At 40.3% G+C, this 25,639-nt stretch overlaps 1 protein-coding gene across 4 annotated transcripts in view; it reads right to left on the bottom strand.

Moving 5' to 3' along the window:
* The window catches only part of LOC117810642 (protein diaphanous homolog 3-like), a 256,109-nt gene that overhangs the window by 124,255 nt on the left and 106,215 nt on the right, over positions 1 to 25,639 (bottom strand). For all 4 annotated transcript variants that reach the window (XM_034680563.1, XM_034680566.1, XM_034680564.1 and 1 more), the window contains 3 exons: positions 10,865 to 10,960; positions 7,125 to 7,219; positions 1,182 to 1,283 (listed from right to left, as the gene is read on the bottom strand). In XM_034680563.1, the coding sequence (XP_034536454.1) occupies positions 1,182 to 1,283; positions 7,125 to 7,219; positions 10,865 to 10,960 (293 nt within the window). The remainder of the gene's footprint in view (positions 1 to 1,181; positions 1,284 to 7,124; positions 7,220 to 10,864; positions 10,961 to 25,639) is intronic.

Here is a 25,639-nt window from a genome sequence, read left to right as displayed (position 1 = left end):
GATTTGCGAAATTATGTTTTTAAGTAACACTCGAAGCAATAACAGCTACTGTACTGCTTGAAGCTGACTCGTGTAAATACATGACGGAAACGTTGGAGGAGGGAAAGCTGCTGTTGCCTTTTGACTTCCTGATGCGAGGAAACATTTAACTTATTCATGTAGCTGCACAAAGAACTATTAAATGACTGCATTACCCTCTCACCCAAGGCTCTGTGAGGGGTGTTTTCACAATGCTATCATCACATGTGTTCATTCAAACACACACACACACAGCTACACACAAGGTAGTTCAAATCAAGTGTGGTTGTGGCAGACGTGGGAAAAAAAAGGAGAGATAAAATGCATGTGTTTGCACATTGGCAAATTAAAAATTCCCTTTGAACCTGAGCTTTTCTGATAGGTTAAAGCACACAGGCCTCCTTGGGCCCACGCATGCATGCACAGCAGCGAAACAACATTATATAAGCAGGCTCTTCTTTGTTCTATGCCTCCCTGATGAACTATACACAACAGCTGAGCATGCTTTATTTCTTTTATCTCTCCCTCCAATCAACCGCTCCGTCACTGCGTTCTCAATCAGCGATCAGACTCTTACTTCATGGGTGGGTTCAGGACAGGTGTGTGTGAGATTATCACAGGTTTTTTGTCAGGCTGAATAATCCAAAAAGTGCGAGGCTCCTCAAACCTCCTCTGAAAATCTGTATGAAAACGATCCTGACATAATTAGGCAGCCATGGTGCTCTTTCATGTGAATAAATTCGTGTTGCGGTCCACAGGTGTCCTGTCTTTCTTCTCACGGCTTAAAAAGATAGAATTTTAAAAAGTCCTGGATTAGGATATTCATATTAAGGGGCTTCATTTCTGTGTGTGTGTGTGTGTGTGTGTGTGTGTGTGTGTGTGTGTGTGTGTGTGTGTGTGTGTGTGTGTCTTTAAAGAAGAGAGACAGAAAGGCAGTGAGCATTGAGCATTGGGCGATGCAAAAGACACGCTTAAATTACCCGGCATTAAAACACTGTGTTCATAATTACTCTGTTTACTCACAGGACACTGGGTTTTATCCGCTACATGGCAGAGTGTAATGTCACAGGTCTGTTATGTGCGATAATACCACAGCATGATAAATCACTTCTATGATGTCATTTTTCTCGATCGTGTGTGAACGTGTTTGTGCTCATACTCACCACAACTCCAAACTGCTCCGGCTCGGACAGATTGGTGTACTCGTTTTTATACTTGGCCAAAGAGTTCAGCTGCTCCTGCTCGGGGAGGTGCTTCACAAGGTTCTACGAAGAACAGAGGAAGACAAGGACAATGAGGATGGAGCAGAGAACGAGGAAGCAGTGAGATGTTGTGATGCCTGACAGACTTTATTTGGTTAACTGTACTTGGTCTCACTCTATCCCTCAGGGTTTAACACTAGGACCAAGTTTATCTCCTTATGTGCTACCCCCTTTGGCCAAATCATACAAAGACACAATATTTCATTCTACTGCTACGCTGATGACACAACTATATCTCCAACTCTAACAACTGGCTTCAAGATGTTAAACGATGGATGTCAACAAATGTCCTGAAACTAAACCTTGAAATTAAAATTCTTGCTATTAGTCCAGAAAAGATGCACCCTGCTATCCAGTCCTCCCTTGGTTCCCTGTCACTCAATGTAAAAACAAACTTCAGAAACCTGGGAGTGACCTTTGACAGTGACTTAAAGGTGACATATCACGCTTTTTTCATCAATATATATTGGTCTAAGAGGTCCCCAAAACATGTCTTTAAAGTTTATGCTCAAAAAAACACTTTGAAATCAGATTTTGGTCTGCCTGAAAAGCCCTCTTCTTCAGTCCTCCTCAGAACACTGTTTTCCCTCTGACCACGGCCCCTCAGGAAGTGGATGTGCCTCGGCTGTCCAGCACTTCGATCTAATGTTTACATGTTGGCTGAATATACACGGCTGCTCAGAGATCACGTTACTTCAACCCTCTGAATCTGATCCAGAATCTGATCCTGATGGAGAGGCGCCTGTAGCAGGACCTTTCTGAAGGATTGGTCACAGATTTAGTGTTTCTTGTTGTTTTATTTGTCAGTATGTCGACGTGTGTCTTGGTACACAGCTACAGCTACAGCTATGAACATGTAGCTATGTGGCTATGCTAATTAGCGCTAGCACTTATCCATGAAAAATAAAAATCATCCACTAGATCTTCAAATCTGCAGACGTTGGGAGTAGAACCGACCTCTGCCAGAAAGGCAGCAGGACCTTTTCTGAAGGATTGGTCACAGATGATGTGTTACTTGTTGTTTTATTTGTCAGTATGTTGACGTGTGTCTTGGTACACAGCTACAGCTACGACATGTAGCTATGTAGCTATGCTAACTAGTGCTAGCACTTATCCATGATAAATAAAAATCATCCACTAGATCTTCAAATCTGCAGACGTGGGGAGTAAAACCGACCTTTGTGTTTATTAAGACAGCCTACAACTAGCATGCCTCTCTCCTAAGCTCCTTGTTAGCACACATTTGTGCAGGTAATGAAAAACGGAGGAGGGATTCAGTATTATTTTATACAGTCTATGGGCTGAACAAGCTCTGACTCCGTGACAGACCGGATATTGTTGTTACGTAAGAAAAACACGGAAGTCTGAAACGGCTCGTTTCACACGAAAGGTGGAGAAATCAAAACAGGGGCAGAATGGATTTTTTTCATTCTTGGTGGGGGGTTTGTAGACATGCCAGGGACACATATTTCAGGTAGAGAACTATTAAAGTCCATTTTGCATGATATGTCACCTTTAAAAAAAGACTGCCCGGATAAGATAGATGCTGCCTTTTAATGACACACAAACTGCGATCAATACTTCTAGATTAGATTACTGTTACGGTCTTTAAGGAGGTATACTGCTCTTCGCTTTCAGAATAGATTTTAAGATTTCCCTTTTAAAGCACTTCATGGCCCCTGAGTATATATGTGAATTGCTGTCACCCTACCAGCCAGAGCACAGCCTCAGATCCTCAGACTAGGACCTCCTTAAAGTTCCCATCTGAAACTTTTAAACTAAAGGTACCGATCAGGCTCCTCTACTGGAGAACAGCCTGCCCAAGGAGCTCAGGAAAGCTCCATCAGTATCTTCTTTTTTTAAATCAAACATGTTTTTACTGAAAGGCTTTCATGTAATATTATGTTTTATACATGATGCTATATTTATTTTTAATTAATTTCAATTAATGGTTTTCTTTTATTCAATCCTTGTTTTTATTTGTTTTACTGTTTTTAAATTATTTGAATTGTTTCACTTGTTTTCTTGTTTGTTTGAATCACTTAAATGTTTTTATTTGTTGTACTGTTTTTAAATTATTCTAATCTTTTTAATTTTTTTTCTTGTTTTTTGTTTATTTGATTTTTTTTAATTTTTTGTTTTTTTGTTTTTCTTATTACTTTTATTGTTACATATTTGTTTTACTGTTTTTTAATTGTTTTATTGTTTTTAATTGTCAGTGTTTTTTTTTCCTGTTTTCTTGTTTTAATTGTTTAACAAATATTTTCCATCTTATAGTCACAACCTTCCCAGGGAATTGGGAACATTTGTTTAACTTTTGTCTTTTTTTGTTTTAATTGTTTTCTTGTTTTTAATTGTCTTGTTGTTTTTTACTGTTTTATTGTTTTCATTATTTCTACTCAGCTTTTGCTTAAAGTAGTTCTTTAATTCAGTCTGTCTTGCAAGTCTAATATGTCTCCGTGTCTTGATTTGTTCATTATGGTTTGGTTTTATGATGTAAAGCACTTTGTAACATCTGTTTAGATACGTGATTTATAAATAAACTGTATTATTACTATCATATTATCATGTGTTGATTTCTTTACCAGGTATAAAACACAATGATTTAAAGTTTCTCAGCATTAATCCGTTCCCAGCAGGTGGACTGTCTGCATCTGGGTTTAAACCGTGATATGGTTTCCCACAGTCCGTGCCTGAAGAGAGATTTGGTGTTTTCTGGGAATTTCATTCAGAATGAGCCGTAGGACTCCAGCACTAATCTAACCTACTGCTGCTCTGGTTGCTGTGTGTTTTGGTTTCAGTTACAGCTGTAGATCTGAGCTTCGGTAAAAAAAATAAAAAATCTTGTTACCTCAGTAAAATACATTTTATGATCAAACAGACTCCAACCTGAGGGCTACACATATGTATGCAGCCAATTGAAAGTGAAAATGTGATTAGATTATTCAAACAGCCGGTAGGAAAAACACGGAAAATAATTAAAGCCAATTTGATTGCATTGCCTTTTCATTTGAATTTAACAGCCATCTCGACAAATACTGCCACAGTGTCGTAAATATGTCGCTGTGATGCATTTAAAGCGGGTTAAAAGTCCGCCCCTGATGCCGACAGTAAGAGCAAATATTGCCACTTCCATTACATTAGTTTTTATTGATGCAGCGTAATGGAATTTGCCCTAATGACTATTAATTATGTTCTGTTGCAATTAACAATTATCGATCAAATGGACGGTTTAAAAATGTACATCCATATAGCCGAGGTTTGTTTGTGCCTATTCGTTTTAATGCGGCCTGCCCACACCCACATCACAGATACATAATCACAAGTGCAGCTCCACCTCTTGAACATCTGCTGCACAAATTCAAAGCTGTACAATGTTTGGTGACACTCTAAGCTTTTAAATTTGAACTCTGGATTCTTAAATTTGACTTATCAATGCCTCCTTAATGACCCCAGTAAGTCAGTTCAACGCCTCCAGCTTGCCACTGTTCTTTGAGGAGCTAAAAAAAAATGCCTGGACGACTTACCTGGTGTCCTTCAGAATTGATTTTCCAGTTTCACGGCTTGTTTGCCCCTTCCTACACTTCTGACCCCGACTTTACTAAACTCCTCTTTGTCACCTGAATCAGCTGACCAGTTTGTTTTTCTAACTTTCTCAGGGCTGAGCTGGAGACGGAGGGTAAGAGGACGAAAACATCTACAATGACCTTCCCTTTGACATCCTTCTTTGTAACTCCAAAGCCATTCTTATAAACTGTCTTCAATCAGTCACACTTTCAATCTAATGTTTTCAATGAGCTCACTTTTGTATCAAATCCCTCATTAATTTGTTTTCAGATTTTCTGTTTCTAAAAACTTCTAGCTCGACCAGCGGCTTTGGCCTCTCCACCACCGAGTATCAATCAATTCATCCCTGAGCTGATCCCCCGAGTGTATGTTTGTGCCACATGTAATAAAATTCCCTGAAGGCGTTCCTGAGATATCCTCCTTCATGAAAATGGAACGGACACACATAAAATGTCTGCAAACATAATGCCCCTGGCCACAGCTATCACCTGCACAGAGGCATCATAAAATAAAGTAAGATTATTGCCCAAAACATCAACATTGACATTCAGGTGTGCAGTTAAAATAACTCAGAGGATAACAGCATAAATATCATGCTATAGAGCCTAACCAAAGGAAAAGTCAATAATATCACACGGGTGTTAGATCTCATGTTTCATGCAGGAACCAAAACAGTGACAAGAGGTTTGCGGTCTTCTAAAGGCAGCGTGGATTACACGGTCTGATAAAAATGTTGAAGCATGGACTGTCTCAATAATAGAAATAATACTATTTATACCAAAAAATATGATAGTAATAATAATAATAATAATAATAATAATAATAATAATATAAATATAAATAGTAATAATATAAAAATAATAATTATTACATAAATAATACACGAATGAATAAAATAATAATAATTATTAAATAAATAAATAATACATGAATAAGTATAATAATAATAATAATAATAATATTAGACAAATACATTAATAAAAATATGATAATAATATTAATAGTAATAATAAATTATGTTATTACCAATAATAATAATAGATAAATACATAAATAAAAAAGATAATAGTAATAATAATAATAACAATAATAATGATAATAATAATAATAATAACAATAATAATAATAATAATAATAATATTAATAATAATAATAGATAAATACGTATAGACATAAATAAAACATCTAATAATCCTAATAATAATAAAGGTAATAAAAATAACAATTATAATGATGCATAATTATTATTATAAAATATCACAAAAATACAATATATATATATATATATAATATTAATTATAGTAATTAAATGACATTTTTAACAATAGTAATACAAATATTATTAGGAATAATTATAATAATAGAAAATAATAATAAAAGTTATAAATAATAACAATGATAAGAATGATAACAAATCACAAAAATAAATAAATAAATAAATAAATATCATAATAATAATAATAATAATAATAATAATAATAATAATAATAATAATAAAAACTCCTGATAGTTCTCCAGCAACAATTTTTTGTCCTTGACATGTATTATGTGTTTAAAAAATGTGTTAAATTTCAAGTCAGTGTGAGCTATATTAGTCAAGAAACTGCTGTTACGTTTATTTTAATCGAGCCCACAGGATGTAAAGGTCAACCATGACAGACAAAAAAAGCAAAAAGTCATGATCCAGAGAAAGAAAACAAAGCCAGCTGATGTGAAAGACAGAGAGCAGATAAAGAGCACACCTGGCTTTCTGATCCCTACCTTGATATTCTTTCTGGATGACAAACATATGGACAGATGGTCAGACACTCTGCTTTCACAAAGTTGAAGTTAATTTCAGGCATTTAACCAGAAACAGGATGTACAGCCCTGAAGTTTTAAAGCAGTTACGAACAAGAAAAGCCGAGAAATATCATTAAAAAAAGACGACTCAACATCAGCAGAGCACTTCATTATTTTTATCACAGATTTCCTGTGCTTAACAACTGCTTCAACATCTGTTGTACTGTAGGCTTTACAGATGTCCAATTCTTCCGCCTCAGGCTACATGCATATTCAAGACACACAACTAGTCAAGACCATAAAAAAAGTTTGAACTGACCATCTGAGCGGGAGAACCGAAGCGCTATAGATAAACTTCCTGCCTCAAGATAGAAAGTTTTTTACAATATATTTCCATCCAAGAGCAAGAAAGTTCACGACTAAGCTGAAGTTAAAGATGTTCAGTCCAGGAAAGTCACTTGCAGTTCTTCACATTTGAATAACTTGGTGCCCTACCTGGATCATAGGTTCTGTTAGTTGCGCCTCGTCCACCTCCACAATCATCCGACGGATTTCCTGATAAGGCATACGGAAGGAACCCAGGAAGATCGCTGCACAGGGAAAAGAGAGTTACAACGAATGCTGTTATGAATAAATACAAATATTCATTTATGACCAGTGACACTCACAAATCAATAATAGTAAGAAATGTTATAAGAATAATGAAATAAAAACAGGACAGCTCAAGGGCACATGAAGTCAGGAACCGAAGGGAAATAAATTCAACTCAGCCAGACATGAAACTGTTTTCTGAAACAGTGATTTGAAAAATTACACGGGTTTAGCCAGTGTGAGATCCTCAAGCAAGCGGGATCGCCAGGGACTGAATGGCAAATGTCTTGTCAGCGTAAGTCATTAGTCAGAAACACTCTGACAGTTAAAAGATGGGTGGCTGAGCTTCAACGTTAATGATTATTGGAGGAAAAGGTGGTGATGAGTTCAGTTTAATGGTTTTTACATGAGCCAGAGAAGACTCACAGACGTCAGATTGCAGGACGTAAAGAAGAGCCAGAAATAGCTCTCCTGATCAAATCATAAAGACTCACACGGAGGAAGTGTGCAGAAACTAATAGAGGGCTGTTTTGGAAAGTAAACTTAAGGCTTACCTTTTTAATCTAGCTTTTAATTTGGAGTTATTTATTTTTAGCCCTGGACTGAATTATCATTTTTATCATTTTAATCATTATTTTAATCATTGCTTTAACATTTATGTATCCCATTTAATTATTTACATATCTATGTATTTCTTGTCTTCATCTGATCTTGTTAACGCTACCTTATCTTTAACTTTTCTTTCCACTATTACTTATTTTATTCATTTTACTGTATTGATTTTATTTTATTTTTAAGTACTTTATTTATCATCATTCCTTTTATAATTTTACAATTGCTGTTGTTTTCTGTCTCTCTGTTATTCTGTGAAGCACTTTGGGCTGCATGTTTTTATGTATGAAAGAGTTGAGTTGAGTCTGACTGGCTCACCTGTAAAAATGTGGTGCACCTTTTAAAAGCTAAGAATAGAGCTGGGCGATATAGGAAAAGATGTTATCACGATAAAATATTTAACGTCAGTCGATATCAATAATTATCAAGATAAATATCTAGTCATTATTTCCTTTAAATTTAAAAGCAGATTTTTGCTCCTGACTGACAGTTGAAGAAACCAGTCGGTTTGTGAGCTTGTATCTGGATTTAGTTTTCTGATACACTTCTTGAATCCATCATTTCTGAAGGTGCTAACAGGAAGCAGGTCTTTAATGTAAGATTTGATTTTTGTGGAGTTTTTGTTTGTAGATTCTTATTTTTCTCAGGTTGAGGTTATTTGCATAATCAGATTTATTTACCCACATCTTGAAAGTATATTTAATGAAGCGTATGAAGTTAATAGTTAATGCAGAGTCGACACAGTGTTAGACTAACAACTCTGCTTTGAGCTGCTAGGTTTTGAGTTTTCTTCAGTGTTGCTGTCACTCATTTCTAGGGCCCTATGGAATCCTTTTTTTTCAAATTCCCTTTAGAATTCTGTTTTTTTACCGTTTACACTTATTTTTCCACCATATAGTGTGTTCTTTTTGTGTCAGTGGATAAAATGTCCATTAAAGAAATGTAAAAATCCTTAAACTTATTGATGCAACACATCACAGCACAATTTTGTCAAAAGTCAAAACATAATGTTGTAACATAACAATGTACCAATAAGTGCTATAAGTACAAAGTGCTTATAGCACTTTGTTTTTCTCTGTTTTTCACATGGCGTTTGGACGACAAGTGGTCATCACACATATTTTTACCGTTCCAGTCAACAGTATATTGGCAGAATTTGCAAAAAAGCCTGTCACCTGACACAAAGAAGTCATTTGGGAACTGTTCCGCTCTGTATTTTGGAGTAAGAGATGAGTCTTGTAGTTTTTTAGAGGACTTAGGCGGTGTTCCTGGTGGCCGCTTCAACATGTTGTTTATTTCGGGAGGGGGCGGGGGAGTGCTTGTGAGGAGATGCACAGGTGGTGCCACGAATGAGCGGTTCCCGGAATCATTTCCCCAGACAAACGTTCCTTCTCCTCATGATGACAGCATTTCAGTCACATTATGTCAATTTCCGCAACATTCCACGTTTAGCAGTAGATTCCGTTTTTATTGGCCAATTCAGCGATTACGTGAACGCGCAAATCATAGGGCCCTACGTTTCAGCTGTGTTTACATTCCGCTCCAAACGCCTTTAGAAGAAGAAAGGTACTTTATTAATCCCCAGGGGGGAAATTCTATTTTTTCACTCATGCTATTTTGGACATGCTACCCATACAGTTGTTTTGGTAGATACATACAAATGCACACACATGCAGTGAACATGTTTTAGGAAGAGATGTCAGAGTGAGGATACTGCCGTCAACCAGCGCACCCCGAGCAGTTGGGGGTTCGGTGCCTTGCTCAAGGGCACCTCGGCAGTGCCCAGGCAAGTGAACCAGCACCTCTCCAGCCACCAGTCCACTTGCCAAACTTCGTCCATGCTGGGACTCGAACCGGCGACCCTTCGGTTCCCAAGCCAAGTCCCTATGGACTGAGCTACTGCCGCCCAATTTAAGCCCCACCTACCTCGTACCCTGAGACATGATTGGCTGTTCATTGCTGTCTTCTTCATCTGTCTAATGTTGAGTGGCCACAAGCGTTTAAGGCACATTAGAACCCCCCCCCCCCTTTCCAGTGGTTGGTGTGTAATTACAGGTTTAAATATGTCGGATTTTTATCGTACATTTGTTATATTTATAATTAAGAAAAATCATATCACGATAATTACAGTCATTGAATTATCGCCCAGCACTAGCAGAAACCCAACAGAGGTCTGACTGTCTCACCTGTAAAAAATGTGGTGCACCTTTTAAAATGAAAGCCTAATACATTAGATCTCGTTGTGTGGAGTCAATTTGCACTGTATCTTAAGAGTGGCTGTATCAATCAACCCCACATCCTTCAGCCTCAATCAAAGCTCTCAGACTCTTTGCCTCTTATGGTGGAAAACATAAACCACCTACTCTCCTTTCTCCCCCCTCCTCGCTCCCGCTATAGAACTTCTGCAGCGTGATTTATCACTGTTACCGGGCTGATTAGTCTCATTTTCTTTTAATACATGAAATAAAGGTCACAGCTCCCCTTGATGTAAGCCAATGAGGTGCTAAGATCTGGGAGTGCTTAAGAGATCAGCTGGATCCTGATTACTGTCGGGGGCTTTTAAAGCGGTCATTTTCAGAGCAGGCATCCGTGTGTGTGTGTGTGTGTGTGAATATGTGTGTGTGTGGGAGAGGGAAATAAGCAGAACGACAGGCAAATCAATTTAAACATACATAGAAGCATTTACCTTCTGTTTTCACTCTCCTAAATGAATGCTTAACATTGTTACTTAGCTGTGTTAGTGTGTAGAGACATAAGTCACAGGATGCATTAGCTCCATTCACAATCATGTGTTGACTTGCTTTAATTGCTAACACATTCGCTGCCAAAATTCTCCATCTGAGCCACTTTATAACGTAAACACAGCACAGTAAAGGAAACCGGAGGTGACTCCAGTGAAATAAAGAGTAAAAATGAGCACTGAGTGTTGAGTGTGCAGCTGTGAAGGCTGGAGCGTAACACAGGGACACATGGGGGTGTAAGAATCCAGTGTTCGGTGGAAGGAGTGGGCTAAGAAAGAAGCAAATACTTACATAGATTCTGTGCAATCTTTGGATCGAGCACCTTGAGCTCTTTAATTCTCTTCTTTATGGATTTCTTATCCTCCTGATCCTCCTCTTCTTTTTTGGCTGATGAGGACGGAAACACTGGATTAATATCAACACACAAACGGGAAGTGTACCCTCAAGCATTCGCTCGCTGTGCTGCTGACATATGTATGATACAAACAAATTCAGATACAGAGAGATTAGGAGATTTACATATTTAGAATGCGTCCTTGTGCAACCTAAAGGAGGAGAATAAGGGACGTGTTCCTCTGTTGACCTCTTATACTGAACTAATTCTGCACATTTCAGCAGACTTCCAGGAAACACATGATTTCTGTTGTTGTTTTTTTGTCAGCTGAATGGAGGAAAGGGATTACGGGAAAGTGCTGTGATGACACACATTAACAGAATACGGTACGGCTGTTCCATAAACACACTGTAGCACATACAGCTATCAGGTTAAAGGTGAAAGCAGGACTGTTCTGGGTCACATGGAGCCGGGAAAGCTGGGATTGTGTCATCAGATCTGGATTCCTAACAAGAAACAGGATAACCAAAAGCGAGACACACAATGATACAGGCACACACACACATGCAGCCCTCTTGAGCCACACTCACAAAGAGGAGTTCATGGTTGGTTTTAATTATTTAAGACACCAGATTAAGAGAACAAAATGTGCATCCCAGGAGTATGCTGGGTAATTGTCTGGTGCTGTAATTATGGTGTGTGTGTGGTGAGAGGAGAGGAGGAGAGGAGAAAAGGAGGAGAAAGGAGGAGAGGAGACATTGGAAAGGTATTTTCACTCCTCTCATTAAAAAGTGAGGAGGTGTGCTGGGCGCTCCTGCAGGAAAGGCTGCTTGCCTACCTACCGCACAGCACACACAGGAAACACACAGGAAACACACAAACACAGCCACACACTGTGCTATGCTTGGACTTACGTGGCTCCTCTGTTGGTACACTCTCCTCACAGTCTTTCAATGTGCGAGAGAAAGAGCGAGAGAGAGAGAGAGAAAGAGAGAGGGGTAAATGAAAAAGACAGACAAGGAGGGTGTTTGGAAAAACAAACCATGGAAGAATGAAAGGAAAGGGTAGTGAAAGAGAGGTTTTGGTGCCACTGTAGCATGAAACATTCAATTAAGATTCCATTAAGAAAGGTGCAAAATCCAACAACAATGTGAGGAACATGTAGACAACAACACAAACACCAAAAACCAAAAAAAGAAGATCTACTCATTAAAGCTGGGGTTGGTAATCAGATTTAGATACACTTTTTGTCATACTGGTTAAAATGATCTTTATGTCCTGATGGTAATCAATACATAATGTGTTCCTAAAAAAGAGTGAAAAAAAACTGCTATCTACAGCCGGAGTAAACCTGGGAAAATACTAACCAATCATCGTTTTTTGGCTCCCCAAATTTTAAACCAATCAAATCCCGTCCAGCCGTTCTGCCCTCCTCCTGTGCGTACATTTCCCTGGCGTGTACTCCTGCGAGTCCCCGTCTCCTGCCTCTACTTCCCCTGACTCTATTTACTGCCCCTCTCGCTCGTCCTCGGGCCTGTCCCCTCTGACCTGATGAGGTGCTTTGCTCAGGACTGTAGTCCGGATCAGAGTCTAAAAAGCTCTCACCAACAAGCAGAATAATTAATGACGTTCAGTAAGTCCTACAGAAAATATATATTTATTGTAGCGTCCGTCCGGACGCTGTAGTGATGACGAGCCGGTTCGTGAACACGTTGAGTTTTCATAACCGGTCACTGTCGGCCGTGATCACGCCAACCAACAAAACAACAATCAATGTTTGAATGAATGAAGAACTTCTCCTCTTGTCTCTCCTCTCTCCCACTCGCACACACTACACCTCTCCTGATGCCTTCACTGACCGTCAACACTGTAGGAATTAAGAACATCTACACTGAACACGTTTAACAAACAGTAGAGCTGTTACAGTATTATATGTGTTATAACTTTTCTCCTGATATCGTGTCACCGGTACAACTGGATAATGCTAGCATGATAGTTGTGAGTACTAACAGCAGCCATGTTTGTTTGTGTTTTTAACTTTCACTATGATGATGTTTTGGTGAGGACCGGTTTTGAATCAGTCACGATCATATGGTCGAGAATCAGCGGCGCTCGTGCATGTGAGCTGGGGGGCGTTGTTTTGGAGGAGCTCCGAGGGAGGAGGGGAGGGGTTAGACGGAGTCATGAGGAAAAGCTACATTCAAATTCATGCTGGTTTTCCGAGACTACCAACCCTAGCTTTAACAATAAACCTGGAAACATATCTAATTAAAGGAAGAAGGAGAAACATCACTTCAAGATGTGTGTTGTAATTTTAATCTTGGTGAAGATGAGAGCTGGATTAATTCATAGATTATACAAATTTCATAATTATACTCAAACTAGCACTAACAACAATGAGAAATGTTTTATTTTGGGGTTTGCTTATAGACAGTAGAGCTGCTTGATATTGGGGGGAAAAAAATGCAATATTTTTCCTTTTGCATTTTATATCGTGATATTATTAAAAAATACAGATACTAAGTGCAGTGTGGTTTTTGTTTCATGACACAGTTTTAGATTTTCATTATTTGCATCCTTAAGTCAATTTTCTCCTCTAAAATCAAGTCCCACTCATGCTTCAACCAGAGTCCAGCCCTCTGACAGTGGCTCATGAGGAAGTACAGGAACGAGATGAGGAGAGACTCCAGGTGGAGCGACGTGTCACTTCAGAAACTTTACAATTAAATGCAACTAACTTATTTCAAAGTTATGTTTAATCTGCTCGGGGGGTTTGTAGACATGCCAGGGACACATATTTCAGGTAGAGAACCATTAAAAAGTCAATTTTGCATGATATGTCACCTTTAACTCGGACTCTCATGTGTGCACAACACATTTTAAAATATAAAATGAAAACAGAAAATATTGGTGATCTTGTCGGTATCGGCTATCAGAGGCAGGTTATTATTGGTTTTTAGTATTTGCTCAAAAAATCCATATTCTGCATCCAATGAAAATCAAATAATTCCTTGGTTTTAAAATGATTTATCGCACGCTCTAATCTCAAATTAAATGTTTTCATCATGTTGTCTTTAAAGTTTGAAAAATGTGTCCGTGAACTTCACAGAAAAATGAAAGGTCAGGAGGTTAAATCCCGATATTCAAATTGTGGATGGAGAAATGTCTGTGATTAAGCCTGATGGACAGGCTGCAGCGTCGGCCAATATAACACCTGTGTAAACATGTTTAACAAGTAATGATGCATTGCACTTCACTTTACACGGACTGCCACCCTGAATTTATTCAGTGCCGGATCAGATCGGCACTGACTCCAGAGTATAAAACACGCGTGTTAAATTATCAGGCAGGATGAAATCAATAAATATGAAAAGGTTTCAATATTTACTTTAAAAAAACATTGAACAAAGAACTGAAGTATTCGTGCTGGGATCTTGGATTTGATATCATTGAGTATTTGAATGCAATATAAAGAGCCTTTAAAGCCTCCAGCCTATTGCATTAAGATGTTGTATTGATCTACTCATCATAACTTATAGCCACGCAGAATCTCATTTATTACCCCAACACAGCCGACTCTCTCTCTCTCTCTCTGCAGCACACGCTATCAGAGTATTAACCACCTTGTTTCAGTGCATATAAACATACTTGGCTGGGTCATATTATCCATGAATCATCCTCACATAATACTGCAAGGGCTGCATTCATCTCCAGCATACAAGTGATGGTGATAAGATAGAAATCATATAGTGCATGCACCAACACACACAGACACACACACAGACACACACACGCACGGTCCCTCGGCTGCCTCAGGTGTTATCGGTTAAATCAGCTAATTAGATTGCTCCCTTCCAGCATCACCTCCTCATCCACTCTGGCCTTAAAACAGCTCTTCTTCAAAGAAGGCTGCTCATTATACGTCATCCAATTAAAATGTCCCACAGGGGGTCAGAGGTCACTGGTTAATCAATCAGAGGCAGCAACGAATGTTGTAGTTATCAGATTGCGCTATTTCCCAGGAAGTGGGGGAGATAAGGATACACTTGTGAGTGTAGAGCAGTGGAGAGTCTGCATTACATCACAGGTCCAGAAAGAGAGGGGGAAGAAGCAAAGGGGGCTCGGGGACCGCAGGTGGTGTGACGGAAAAATAGACAAGCCTGGTTCTTTGGGGTGGAGAGTTTCTGACATTTAAGACGATAAAAGAAAAGACAAATGCTGAAGATACCTGAACAGATACTCAGCGTTTGATGTACAGATGTACTAACACTACAAACGAAGCTAGCATCATAAGCTGAGGTCAGACACCATAAAACAGAGAGCAAGACTCCATCACCAAACAAGAGGGGGATTGGAAACATTGAAAGGCCTTCTCTCCTCTGCAGTGGCTCAAACACTACGAGCCGTCATAGACTGTATAAATAATGGACGTAGTATCCTTGACGTCACCCATCTGTTCCTGAGCGCTGTTTTGAAGCCAATTGTCGGTGGGAGCCATATTGGAAATGCTGAACTCATTCAAAAGAGTGTGAGGTAAAGAGGCAGGGTTTGAGCCTCCCGGCCAACAGCTATGTGTTCAGTGTCAGTCAAGTCAGCCATGTTCCTGCTCATCACCTACAAACCTCGCCCCCTCTTACCTGACCAACCTCCTCAAACGCCACTCCCCATCTCGCCGCCTCAGATCATCAGTTGCCAACCTCATGTCCCCTATCACCAAGTCCATGCACCGCACCTTGGGGGACAGAGCCTTTGCCATCGCTGCCCTCACTCTCTGGAACTCTCTCCCTCCACACATCTGCAACTCTGACTCACTTCAGGCCTCTTAATAGAGGCTTGTGGTAAATGTCAAACTGATGGTGGAGAAACAACTCTTCCAGGCTGTCCGGGCAGACCGGGATAGCAACGAAAGCGCCTTGGGCCTCCAAGCATGTAATCTGCACAGGGAGATCTCACATGTCATACTGGTAGCTGTTTACATCCCCACTCTGCCAACTCGACTATGGCGTCCAATGCTCTCAACGCTGCCATATCCAGACTCCAGACAGATCACCAGAGTGCTCTCTTCCTGATCTCTGGGGATTTCAACCCTGTGTTTTCTACATAGCTTATTTTGTCTTCTGTACATACTTTTAATATCATTATTTTCATTGTATTTGTATTTATAGCTTATTAATTACTTCTTCTATTAATATTATTTGATATTCTTACTTAGTGTGTGACTGAATTTCCCCCCGGGAAGTATTTCTGATTCTGATATGCAACAAACTCCAGGGTGACTTGCATGTTTGAACACAGATGGGTTAATTTTTTTCCTTCCAGCTCACTCAGGGTGAGTGGACATGACAACGCAGCAGGTGAGGGTCAGGAGAATTTATTATGTGCAGGATGGAGGAGGGGATGACGGTTATATCACACGACCAGTATGACCTTTGTGCACATAATGAAGCTTCTTCATACTCTTATCTGCTTGACAGTCATTTCCAATTTCCAGCTCTGTCCTCTCCTCTATCATAAAGGTGCAAAAGCCCCAAAAATATAACTTAAATAAATATAAATGTAAAAAGAAGTTATTTTTGATGTCAGGGGTCTGAAACATATTATATCTACCTACTCATAAACAGACCCTTTCTGATGGTGGCATTCCAATAAAATCTGTTACATGGAAAGAAGTTTAAAAACGTATGATACTCTCCAGTAGAGATTTGTCCCTCGTTACCTGAACTCACCCTCTGCTGGTTTGAATGTGTGTAATAAATATCTTCTCTTTCAGTTTGATCACACAAGTTCATTTCTTCCGCTGCTGCGTGAACATGGCGGTTTGTCAGGGCTAGTGGTGCAACGGATCATCGTTGATCCGTGATCCGTACGGATGCCTCTCCACGGTTCGGCCCGGACGTGGTCCGCGGATCGGTTGATGAAAAAAGTTGCGCGTGTTCACGTGATGACCACATGTTCAATCCACACTCACTCGTTAAGCGCAGTGGTAGTCATGGCAAGTGAAGGAGCAGAGGAACTTGAAAAAACCTCCTGCATCTTGTAAGTCACATGTATGGGAGCATTTTGTGTTTCCCTGTGAAATACAGTGAATACTGAATGTGCTTGAGCCACGTTATGAAATTCCGTTGCGCACCCACAACACCAGAGGCCGTCAATACGCGGCCCGCGGACCGCATCCGGCCGCCGATATGTGGTCCCCGAACTGTTATTCCTTCACTCTGTGTTTTGGTCCGGTCACCCTGTGTTTACCGGGACTTGTCTCCATGCCAACGATACGCAGACAGGCTGTTACTGGGTCACTTAGAGTCCACTGCTGCGTGTGCAATTTTTAACTTTCACTTTAGTTTATTGGGCAGTTCGCATATTGGCACTTTGCCAGCTGTAGGACCCTAGCATAAAACGTGTGTTCCAAGTTTGCAGCTCAAAGGAAAGTGGACGGTGAAAATCAGCAAATGAAAGAAGAATAGAGTGAAACTTTTGGAGTTCCTCTGCTCCTTCACTTGCCATGCCATGAAATGCAGTGATGAGGCAGGACTGGGCCCACAGATAGGGTGCTTTGCACATGCAGTACATTTTGAGTTGAATGTTGTTTTTATTTAATGGGCAAAGTGTTTTACAAAATAAATGGAGGGACAAAGTTATATTTGTCTTGTCTTCTTTTTTTTTTGCTGATCCGAAAAATGATCCGATCCGTGACTCAAAACCGTGATCCGATCCGAACCGTGAGTTTTTTGATCCGTTGCACCCCTAGTCAGGGCTACATCAAAACACCCTGGTTTGGTGGCTAACTGCTGCAACTGGAGCTCCACCTCCACCTGATCTCTGCTGTGCTGACTCTCACTCGCCATATTGGATATATCTGCAGCATCCTTTTTACGTCATGTCCTGATTCCTGAGACCCTGCCCCCTCCCACTTGACGGGGGGGAACTTCACACTATGGGGGAAATGTGTGAATTTGACTTGAGAAGATTTTAGGTGATGCATTTCGTTAACTTCCAAGAAATGTTCAGGAGTGAACACGTGAAAAAGGGTAATATGGGGTAAATGGAATGTAAGTGAACTAACAATAAACAAAATAACTTAAACGTCAGTTTGTGTCAGAGTCTTCTTTTGACAGAGAAAAAAGCAGAAGTTTTGAGTTCAACAAAACAGAAAAGTTTCATTCTGTTCCAGAAAAAGGAAATGTTTAGCTCCAGGGTCGGACGAGGTTGCAACGCTCGGGATTTAGAAGAGTTATTAACTCTTTTCACTTGTAATAATTCTGCTGAATGGTTTTGATCCAATCTCCGACACAGTTTAAAGGCACTTGACAAAAAAATATGACAATGTGTGAGACTCTGCTGCGCACGCACACACGCTTGCTGCTCAAACAGTGGCACTTCCCACAAGGCAGTATCAGTGGATTGCGCCGTCAAAGCACTAAAGGGAATGGTGGATGAAATAAAACTGCTGCGAAAGAGCATGACTGATGCTCTACATGACAGGCAGGCCTCAGAGACAGGCAAGTTACACCTCAAATCGACCCCCGCCCCCATCGCACACACACACACACACACACACAAAAATCTCCTCCTCCGTCTGTCAAGCCCTCCGCACTCACACCAGCTCTTCATCTTATCAGGATTGGTTTCTCATCATGGGGAGATGTTCTTTTTTATGCACACACACACAATCCTCACACTCATGTGATACCAACATGTAGGAACTCAGCGGATCACACTCTTCTCTTAACATTTGTGGTATGTAGAGGAATACAACCGCCTCCTACTGAGAGAGCAGGGGGCAGAGAGGGCAGCTGTCTCTGAAGGGTAATTAAATCACGGTGTTGTTTTCCAAAAGCCAATCAAGGCGACCATGCAGGTAAAGGTGAAATCACTACTCTTAGAGAAGTTTCTGCAGCAGGGATAATTCAAGGGTCTCGATGTAATGTGCAAACACCAGTTACACACATATATGTAGCGCGCACACACACACACACACGCAGAGACACACGAACACACACCACTGCCTCAAGCGAAATCCACTATGAGACATCTGATGCGCAGGAGGGGGGCTGTCTGCAGCAAGTGAACAAATCCACCGTTCCGACACATCTGTCAACTCTACAGTCAACAGAGGGGGAGATGAACAGTCAAACCAGCCGCACGCTTTGACTGTTGACTCACTGTTTGGTTAGAATCCAGCTAAGTCCTCAACAGCCTGACAGGAAGCACCAGAGACAGCCTGAGCGTCCACCGGCAGCTCCTTTTGAAGGTACGCACCTTTTGCTCACCTTTTCACACTCGGCCATCCTGAGTTAAACTGACACGACGCTTTGACTGGTCTGTTTGCACACGCTCCCTCTCCTCTCTCTCCATCCCACCCTGCCCTACCTCAGCGACGAGCGTGAGACGGCGAGAGGAAGATCAGAGTAATGAAGTGAGGAGCTGTGTTGTGAGCGAGCTAATCAAAGTGAACCACGCAGGGCCACCTCTCCCTGTGATCCACACTAGATGACCCAGGGCCATAATTAGTCTGAGACTTTCATTCTGATAGCAGCAAATTAACAGACTTCATTAGGCTTGTTCTCTCCTCCTCCTTTCCTCCTTTACCATGAGTCGTCACTCTAAATCCAAACCATTAAAATCGGCCCTACATGAGCGTCAGTGTGTGCAGCATGCCAGCCAGTTCAGGGAGACGGCGGCGGCGTGCCCTGCTTCTGCTGCAGAGACGATGACGGTTCATTCGTTTAAAAATAAATGCATGGTCGGAAATTATAGACACAACATCAAACAATTCATAATTGATTAGGAGCTTCTGTTAATCAGTCTGCACTGGCCTGTGGGGATGAATTCACCACAAGCTCTATTCTCAGTGGAGTAGTGCCCTCTAAAGGCCTCTTGCAGACCTGCCCATGGCCTCCAACTCTCTGTGAGTGTGTGTTAGTGTGTTAGTGTGTTTGCGTGCATGCATGTGTGTGTTTAAATGAGCATTTTCTGAGTACTCTGTCACATCAGGTATGAACCGTTATTATCTCCATTTCATTTCACCATGTGACAGCGCCGATCTGAACAGTTGTTAAGCCCACCCTAACATTTCCAGAGTCATTCAATGGATTGATGGCAGCCTAAATCATTCATCTCTGAAGCCATTTGCCATTTTTCAGTTTTTCCCTCCTTCTGATGTTGCATCCGCACCCACCACCCCCCTTCACCGCCACCGCCGCCTCCCTCTACGGCGTACATACACAATCCTACACGTGTGGATGAAAAATCACCGCAGAAAATAAAGTCGCACAAGCAAATATGCTTTTAACGAGCCAGCCCATTACTCTGGTGATATGAGAATATAAAAACACAAATTGGGAATGAATTGAGGTGCTGATGCTTGAGAAACTGAGGCAGCAGAAAGACAGGGGAGAACAACAGAGGAGGGAGAGAAAGAGGAGAAACTGAAAAGGTTTACTGCGCACAAAGGAGAAGGGAGGGAGAGCACCAGCGAGGTTAATGAGTGTGAGTTTTGTTGGCATTTTCAAGCATTTCTATAAGAAGTCACAGGTCCAGGTGGCAGAAGAGACGGGGATTGTTGTTGTTGAAGCAGTGTCTGCATAAGCCAGTGTCACAGTTTCATGGTCCAATCAGAATGTGGGTGCTCTATGTGCAAATTTGAAAAAGTGTATGAAAATAGTAGGCTGGCTGGACGCTGCACAAAAGGGAAAAAATAGCCATTTATTCACACAGTGTACTACCTATCCAGACCTCCCCTTTCAAACACAATGAAAAGAGCCTTTAATGATTATGCATCTGATAATAGCTCTCGTAATGGCACAAATTTTCTGCAGCCACATGAAAAGTCATTATAGAACTAATGGTGTTCTTCAAAATGTCACGGCAACAGCATAAAGAGAGTGGGAGAAAAGCAGAGAAGAGGGGAACGAGCGAGCCGGAGTGTGTGTGTGTGTGTGTGTGAGAGAGAGAGAGGGAGAGGGAGAGGGAGAGGGAGAGGGGGGCACAGGAGAGAGAAGTCCATTTGATGTGAACACGTACATGTAATAGTGCAAAGAAATACAACCAGGCGGCAGTAGATGGACATCCTGCTGCTATCCTCAGATGGTTCACAAAAAACTATACTTGAAGTCACTTAAGGCGCTAATTCTGTCTGCGATGATTACAACCGGACTCCACACACCTTTAAGGGTGTCTTTGTTTCCCATATGAATGTGAGGCAGTCATAATTTGGCCATTTCCGCTGTGGATTTGAGATTACTCAAAGCTGAAAGAACTGTAAGTCCAGAAAGTAAGGGAACATCGCTTATTTTTAGCCTCCTGTGGGCTCCTTTTTAAAAACGACCACCTACTAACTTTTATCCCCTCCTCTTCTAGTCCTCGATCTCTTCAGAAATCCTCTATGATGGTGTCAACAAACCTCTTCAGCTCCCATTGTCTCATTGTGATTCAAAGCCGACCACATTTTCAGCACAGAGGAGCTCAGAAGCCTTTGCTTTTCTAAGAAATACACCCACCTTGCATTGGAGCGGCCGATTATCAGTCACTGTGTGGATATGTTAAGAGGTTCCAATTTAGAGGCAGTGTGAAGCTCTCACTGAAGAGAAGAATCACAGACTTGAAGCCATGGGTTTGAGTGATCATGACTGTTTAATGTGTCGCATCAGCTGGAAGATGACAGGCCACCACAAGCTGTCAGCTCTGACTGTGGTCTTCACTTCTCTCTCTCTTTCTATGGTGTTTGGAGGTCGACCCATCCAACGCACACAACCAACATTCCCATCCAGTAACCCCCTGAACATGCTTCCACAACGACACCCGTGCACTTCCTTCTCAAGCCATGACAACCCCATGAAAACGGGGCGTCTAATTATCTCCTACAGCATGCCAGCGGCGGCGCAATCCTTGACTTCCTCTTTGACAGGCTACAGTGATCTGAAGGGCCTGATAACCACTTAGAACAAAGCTGTCATGCAAAAGGCAAAGAGGGTCACTTGTGAAGCATCTTGTTGGAGTTCTGCCCTCACTTGGAATAATTCATTAATAGTCAGTTAAAAATAAATTAGGATTGTCAATACTAATCAAAACAAATGTGCAATGACAGATTAGTTGTCGAAGTATATTAATTGAGAGTTTTAATACGTTCTTAACCTGAGGTGAAATCCCATCGTGTCCATAGGGGCAAAGACAACAAGCACAAAAACTGATTACTAGTAATCAGCTCACAGTGTAGATGTGATTATAATGTTTGCAAAGATTAAATACTGCAATATCTCTGCATATCAGGTGCATGCACACGTTTATCAACTGGATTAAAAGTACACCATGTAACAAACCACTACACGGCTTCTGCATCACTCAAAGCCGTGTGCACAGACTGCTTTGTAATGACTGCTCCTGTGCTGCATTTACTCCATGCTTAGTGCACAGCTGCAGCAGGGAGAGCCTTTTACTGTAATGTTGCAGACTGAATATGATAAGTACGGTGAGCGTGATATGCCCTGCAGTTTTTTGGTTTTTTTTAAAGCACCATTTGTTGATCGTGTTTGCCATTGGCGAAGCGTTATGGCTGATTTATACTTCAGCGTTGAATCAACGGCGTACCCTACGCCGGGGATTCGCGTAGCTCCCGTACCTACGCAGAGGCCTATGCACGTAGCTGACGTGCATCTCCTCCAAAATGTAACTCCCCGTAGAGCTGACGCGGACCGCAAGCTCTGTGATTGGTCCGCTCGGCGGCTTTGTCTTTCCCGCATTTACAGCACTTCCGGGATCCCGGACATCAGCCGCACATCGGCCGTGTATTTCATCTCCTCCTCTCTATTCTTCATGTAATCATGTCTGTATGATAAACAGTAACACGTATCAGCTGTAGATTAACATAACACGCTCTGAAACTCTGTGGAAAAGTAAACAGAGATCGTAGCGGGACTGGAAGCAGGCGGCCGGCTATCAGAGAGACCGCACTGCCCTCAGGCGTTTCGGCGGAGAATTGCTGCGCGACACGGACACACCGACGCACAAGTATGTGGGGCTCATGTCCGCGTCAGCCCCTGCTGCGTAGGGGAGACGCAGAAGTATAAATCAGCCTTTAGCCTTTGACCCCTGAACAGAATTGGCTGTGTTTGTGTGGTTTGATTATTCATTTATTCATTTATTCATTTGGACTCATATAAACTGAGGCTAAACACTTTTTTAGAGATAACTTCCAGAAGCTTATGCAAGGTTTATTAGCTGCAAGCTAGTATAAGCAGACGTTATATGTGCAGCTCTATTAGTCGTCTTTTTGCCATCCAAAATAAATGTTTTTTTAAATAGAGTTAAAAAACATTTTGATTTAGTTCCAATTCCCATCGTTTCCGCTTTTATAGATGACAGATAAATTAAAAAACACAGCCGATAAAGAGTTGTTAAAGAGATATTAACATTAGTGCATTTCTAACACCTGAGATCCCCTATAGCCTTTCATTTTCACTGTTTTTCTGTCTCTCAAATTGCAGCCCCCGTGACTCTGGAAAAGAGGAAGGTTATTAGCAGATGCTGGTATCCTAGAGAGAAATGGCAAACTGATTTTGTGATCTTTGAGGGTTTCATCTAATTGGGTGTTATTTATTAGCAGAGAAGAAGCCCCAGGAAAGGGCAGCTCTCTTCGTGCTGCTGCTCATTTCTCCAGCACCATAGCGAGGAATCTATCTCTCTGCCCTCTCCTCATAAACAATCAGAGATGGGGAGAAAGAGCCAAGTCATTCAAGATGTCAGATAAGGTGTATCTGCTAAGAGCATGAATGTGAGAATGAAAATATATGTGTAGTAACGTTGAGGTGGGAGAGGCAGTACTGAATATGTGTATACTGAAAAAAAAAACAAGGAATCAAATTGTCTCCTTACACCAGGCTGAAAAAGCAGATTTTCATAACTGTATGAAGACCCTAAAGACAAACAAGTGTTTGAATCCAGGGATGGGGTTCTGTAGTCCAAACTGAGGGTCTACATTTTAAGGTTTCTACAATGTTCTATGAAGAAATAAAACCTTTTGTTAAGCCGTTTAAGAAAAATGTTGGAATATATATATATATTTTTTTGTAAAATCAAAAGTTTGATTCATACAAATGTTAAATCCCAAAATGCTTGTTTCCAAAATAAATATTCCTTAAAATTTAAGGCAAGAACTTGAGATGGTGCAGGAAGTAGAAGTCAATGATGGAATAAAAGCAGCCAAAATAAAATACTTTATGTTTAAATATTCTCCCTTTCCACAAGTAATGTTCTGTTGTTTAGGTTATCACATATATATATATATATATATATAAAGATGTATAAATAAATAAATAAGCATATTAATAAATATAAAGATGAATACAAATATAAATGAATATATAAATGAATAAAGATGAATATAAAGATAAATATAAAATCTAATTAATTAAATCACATACATACATACATACATACATACATACATACATACATACATACATACATACATACATACATACATACATACATACATACATACATACATGCATACATAAATCTAATCAAAAATAAATAAATATAGATATAAATAAAAAAATGAAAACATATATAAAAAAATAAAAAAATAAATGAATGAATGAATGAATGAATGAATGAATGAATGAATGAATATTCAATACTGGGCCTAATATATATTTCCTTCAATGAGTCGCTCACATTTTTCTAGCACCTAACCTAACACTCTTCACGATCCCACTATAATATTTATATTAAAATGCCTGTTTTCATAAGTATTACAAGAATGATGGTTTGAAAAAAATGTATAGAAAATTGAATATCAATGCCCTGATATTGTTTAAAATATACTGAAACCATCAAATATGATTTCAAAATAACAATTATTCAAATGAGGTCAAACCTCATTGATGAAAATTGTCTTGTTAGACAAAAACAGAAGAAGCTGTACAGGTGGGGCTGCACGTTGAATATAAAGAGAGCATCCTCACCGCTGGAAGAACTGCTGATACGACTTGAATAGTACGTTTAAAAGGGGGACAGGTTCGACACATCCCTCAATTCCCACCTGCCGGTGTCTCCAAAACACTCTGTGATTTTCGCCCTCTCTTCTTCCAAACACCCACAGGAAAGCCCCTGATATACATGTTTTATCCCGTCTACTGACACTGATCATCTAAAGAACTTCTCCAGGGGCTATCTGCGATATCACAGAAACTGCAGAAATTTCTGAGAGCTGTCAGCGTTCTCTCTGGGCGTCCACTCATCGCACTTGCTTGTTTGTTTCTCTCTTTTTTTTCTACTTCTCTGTTTCAGTGAGTGGAACGGCTGAGTGAAGAGCAGTGGTGTCTATCTCTCCCTTTATTATTCTACTTTGAATGTAAGAGATTAAAATGTATGGATTTCAAAGGAATAATTAGTCTTTTAATATGATAAAAAGTTAATTACTGCTAATTAAATGTGCCACTTACGGCTGGAGAGATTTTTGTACATCACAATTCCAATGAGATTAAATGATTCTATGTCATAAAATAATTTACAATACGTCTAATTTGTTTCATTTCAAGTAGTCTTTTCTCCCAGTCCTTTAAATGGAAAAGCTCAACAACTGATATGGAGCTGAAGTTACATTCTGTGTCAAAAAAGTCAATCAATTGAATCAATCAACGGTCTAGAAAACACAGAGTAACCCAATAATCAATTAAATGATTCATCAATAGTTATATTAAGTTACACCGAATATCAATTTCCTTTAAGGA

Source organism: Notolabrus celidotus, chromosome 3 (genome assembly GCF_009762535.1).
Source record: "Notolabrus celidotus isolate fNotCel1 chromosome 3, fNotCel1.pri, whole genome shotgun sequence".
Taxonomy (NCBI): Eukaryota; Metazoa; Chordata; class Actinopteri; order Labriformes; family Labridae; genus Notolabrus; species Notolabrus celidotus.
The sequence above is the reverse complement of the archived record's forward strand: the minus strand, read 5'-3'. Positions and strand labels throughout refer to the sequence as shown.